This window comes from Ananas comosus, linkage group 8 (genome assembly GCF_001540865.1).
Source record: "Ananas comosus cultivar F153 linkage group 8, ASM154086v1, whole genome shotgun sequence".
Lineage (NCBI taxonomy): Eukaryota > Viridiplantae > Streptophyta > Magnoliopsida > Poales > Bromeliaceae > Ananas > Ananas comosus.
Window position 1 is genome coordinate 3,389,547 of NC_033628.1, and position 4,553 is coordinate 3,394,099.

Here is a 4,553-nt window from a genome sequence, read left to right on the forward strand (position 1 = left end):
GAAAAAATAATTATTTCTGATCAGTATATTAGATTTTTGATCGGGTTCAGTTTTAAATATAAATTTTTCAAAACTAGTTGGGCTTGGATTTGAATTCGAATTTCGTCGAATTCAGATTTAAAAGTTTTGAAAAACCGCTCAGAATCTGCCCCGTTGGCATATTTAATAAGTCGTTGCAACTTGCAAGCAACCCACTCGGACCGCTCCGGTTACCCAATAAAATAAAAATATCTCAACCGGTTCACGATCCGGTTCTCTACATGCTACTATAATCCGACCGAACCGGGTTCACTTTTTTTGTTTTTTTTCCTTTTCTCGCATTATTATTAGTCGCGACACGCGAACCGTGTTTTCTCATGTAGCGCGATTTCCATGTATAGTGGAGCTGAAGCAGCTAACGATCGTAAACTCCCAGAAACAAGCTAACTCGAGCAATACATAATAAACAACTAACAAAAACCTAATCCATGCGATCTAATCCACACACACACAACACACTAACATGCAACAACGAAAAGATTGAATCAAAGTAGAGATTTGAGCGATCGAGCTTTCACGGGCTTCCTCCCTCGCTTCCGATAATTCCTCCTCCTCTTCTCGAAACCATTATCATCGTCGTCGTCGCCGTCACTGTCGTCACCGTTATCGATGCTCTCTTCGTCGCCGCCCGCCACGGGAGAGTTGTCGTTATCGCGCTGGTCCCGAGTGTTGTTCCGCCCGCCTTCGTCGCATTCGTCGTCGTCCTCGTCGTCTTCTCTTTCTTCTTCCTCCCCTTCTGCTGCTGCTCCTTCGCGGTGTCGTTGTTCGGCGGGATTGACGCTGCTGCCGCCTCTCCTCTTCCCGCGCCACGGGCCGAACCCGGAGTAGTAGTAGTAGTAGAAGTTGGCGCCGACTGCTTCGGCGGATTTCTTCTTCCGGCTTTTGGAATCGGCCCGGGCGGACGAGGAAGCACTTTTGCTGCTGCTGCTGCCGCCGCCGCCGGAGGCGTAGCTGGTGCTGTAGGAGCGGAGCTGGGTGAGGTGGTAGTGGCAGAGAGAGTGGGGTTGGTGGGCGGGCCGCTTGCAGTGCCAGCCCTTGCCGTCGCTCTTCTTGCAGGTCGCGACAGACTGCCCCGACCCCGACGCCACCACCGCATTACTGCTCGCCCAGCCGATCTCCTTCTCCTTCTGCATCTTCTTCTTCTTTGTCACCTTCTTCTTATCCTCACTCTTCTTCTTATCCTTCTCTACTACTGCTGCTGCTGGATACTCGTCCATTGTATCATCCTCTTCTTCTTCTTCCTCCTCCTCCTCCGCTTTTGCGTTCGCCATGGGTGGTTCGTCGTCGAATCCTTCGTACTATATACGAAGACGGAGAAGAAGCGATTGGGGATGATGATAGTAAGGAGAGAAAGGAAAGAGAGAAAGGAAATAGTGGGAAGAAGAAGGGAGGAGCAGTAAATAGCAGCAGTGGGAGGCCCGATTGATCGAGATTCGGGAAACGACCCGATCTAGGGTTTCCGCTTTGCTTTTTTGCTTTATTCCCAAAAAAACCCCCAAACCCTAGCGCGCCCCCACACGAGCAAAATTGCGAGGAAGCGAAAGCGAAGCAGAAGCATCCGATCCGGGATCGGGTCGCCTCGTCTGAGAAATTCCTAGCACTACGATCTCCTTTTAGGGATTCCGATTTTAGGGCTCGCGACGAAACCCTAATACAGTGGGCGAGGGGCGAAGCATTCGAGTATGGAAACCCTGGGTTGCAAATAAACCCTAGATTCTAGAAGCTTCGGAGGTGATTGCTAAGTGAAGGGGGAGTATAATGGGGGGGGGAGGCGCTGACCTGGGGATCGGCGTCGTCGTCGTCGTCGAGATCGGGGATGAGATCCCACGGGGAGCGGTTGAGCTCGCAGAGGACCCCCGCGACCCACGGCGGCGGCGGCGGCGGCGGCGGCAGCGGCGACGGCGGAGGCGGCGGCGGCGCCCACTGGTGGGATGATTGGGGCGGCGAGGGGTACACCGCCGCAGCCGAGCCCACAAGCTTCGAGGCGCACCTCCGGATCCGCATGGCTCGGAGCAGAGGGAACGCGGGAGGAAGAGGACGGAGCTGGGAGGGGGGACGAGGAGGTACGGATTTAGGGTTAGGGTTAGGGTTAGGGTTTGGGGTCGGGGATCTTCGGGGTGAGGGAGCGGGACGAAGGAATGGGGGCGAAGGCTTTCGCTCTCTTTTTTTCCTCTCTCTCTCTCTCTCTTTTTTTCTAATTTTTATTTTTAATTTTGGTGGCGTCTGAGGCTCCGCCTCGCTATATACGGCTTTTATCGTAGGGGTTTGGAATTTTATTTTATATACTTTACCAAAACGGGCTCAGTTACGACGAAAACCACGGAAATGCCCCTGCTCACGCGCCTCGAATCGGGCGTTGGTGGAGGGAGTGGTCTTTTTTGATTCGTGCAACGGCTACAAACACTGACGTGTGGGTCCCCCCTCGCTGCAGGTCCCACGTGTCAGATTCTGGTGCGATCGTGATATGCAACGGTTACACCCGAACACCCTTTTCCCTGAACGTTGGGGGCAACATCGAACGGCCACTGTGCAGGTGAGGGGTTTGGTAAGAAGAGATCGAGTTTCGGATTAGTTATTATTTAGATTCTCTTTAAGCTGTAATATAATTTGGAAATTGTGAGATTTTGCGGCTGTTTAATTATTACATCTTAACTTAATTAGCACCTGTTTTGCCATCTTGAAACTTAGTGTTATTTATATAGGTTAATTACATACAGTTTTATGTGAACATATCGAACAGCAAATAAATTTGTACAAAAAATAAATTTTCATATCTATCTCTACAAAAGTCGTAACGTTTTTAAATATAATTAACCATAAGTAAAATACTTAATCCTGTTTACTAGTGAATAAGGTAAATTGATCTTTTTACTCCTCTTATATTATTGGATTAATTTCATACAGGTCCCTACAAATATAGTAAATTATGAATATATTTTTACAAATTTCAACTTTTATACGTTGTCCTTATAAAACTCTTAATGTTTTTAATTATGTCTCTCTGGTTTGATACATTTAAAGCACTATTTATTTTACAAATAAAATAATTTTTTTGCCATCACAAATGTGTTTCTCTAAAAGTCGCAACCGTTAATTGAAGAGGGATAAAAAGGTTAATTCATCTCATTAACTAACTAAAGTTAAGTATTTTATCTATGGTTAATTAATTTTTTTCCAACAGATGCTTAGGCAGGGACATGTTTGAAAATATCAGGGCTTTTACAGAGACAACATATGAAAGTTGAACTTTATAGGGATATGTTTATAATTCACTATATTGTAGGGACCTGTATGCAATTAATCCTATATTATTTGTGATTGTGAAAAGGAAGAAAATAACCGTTGGGAATTCTTTCGAGAACATTTCTGCACATATTTGTGATGGCAAAAGTGTCATTTCACTTATCTTTTGTTAAAAAATAAATCGTGCTAAAACGGTAAAAAATGAGAGGGGCAAATATGAATATTATTGGATTTTTGTAGGGATAAATATAAAAAGTTAAACTTTTAGGGATATATTTATTATTCGATATATTTACATAGAGTTGTATGAAATTAACTCTATTGATGTAGTGTTCCTGAGCTTTGGATAGGATTGGCTTTAGTATTAGTGACTGGTCGATATCTCTGGAGAGTGTCGGACTGAGTCGGAGTCAATTCTGCACGAATTGGATGCAGAATTGGACTCGGCGCACTCAAATAAGCAAAACTGGAGTTTTGCCAGATTCGAGCGCCCAGAACTTGGTTAAGGTCGCCCAGAACTGAGTGTTAAAATTTAACTCAAACTGGAGCCAATTCGGATCCTATGTTCCGAGCGCCCAGAAGTGGGTCCGGAAATTCTATATCGTGAATATCGTTTGCTTCGACGTGTGGCAGGGTGATAGGTGAGTTCCGCCGGGGCCATTTACAGGCGCAGCACACAGCGAGCGGAGAGTCCGAGGAGCATGATTTGTGCATCCTAGATGTTTCGGTCGCCCAGTACATGGTTCCGGGCGCCTAGAAATGCCCGTTTCTGCAGGGACAATGGATTGCAGCTGTTTCTCTTGGGACTTATTTTATCCCTCCAGCACCCTATAACTACCTGGTATACGCCCCCTTTGAGCTCTTTTACCTGTTCTTCACAGAGAACTTCGATTTTGCTCCTTAATTCCTCAAATCTTTCCAATTTGCATCAAGATCCATATCTCCAAGAGTTGCATGGTGCTGATTCTGGAGTTTTCCCAGCGACGATCTTCAGTGTTTTGGCTCATGCGCGACGTAGGGATATCGGATTTCAGCGAAACTTAATTTGCTGGATTCTAGGCTTTCAGAGGAATCCACGAAGTCCTGACTTGCAGAATTTGGTGAAGGTTAGCTCAGTCGAACTCAGGTTTTCCTTTGCTGTTATTGCTATGAACAGAATTGCAAGTTTTTGAGTTTTCTTGGGGTGAACTTTGGAAGTAGGGGCTTTGAGGAGTTGAGTCACATTCCCTATCAACCAGTTCTGGAATTGGGACCATCTTCACCTGATTTGG

At 46.0% G+C, this 4,553-nt stretch overlaps 1 protein-coding gene across 1 annotated transcript; it reads right to left on the reverse strand.

The window, feature by feature from the left end:
* On the reverse strand, positions 376–2,260 carry LOC109713735 (zinc finger CCCH domain-containing protein 4-like). The gene is made up of 2 exons (XM_020237913.1): positions 1,819–2,260; positions 376–1,337 (listed from the first exon to the last, which is right to left on the reverse strand). Exons 1-2 carry the CDS (start codon positions 2,041–2,043, stop codon positions 525–527), a joined length of 1,038 nt encoding a protein of 345 aa, XP_020093502.1. The 5' UTR covers positions 2,044–2,260; the 3' UTR covers positions 376–524.

Coding starts and splice junctions, on each gene's coding strand:
- LOC109713735 (XM_020237913.1), bottom strand. CDS start 2,043: ATGCGGATCCGGAGGTGCGCCTCGAAGCTTGTGGGCTCGGCTGCGGCG. Junction 1,338..1,818: donor ACGACGACGCCGATCCCCAG/GTCAGCGCCTCC, acceptor CTTCGTATATAG/TACGAAGGATTCGACGACGA.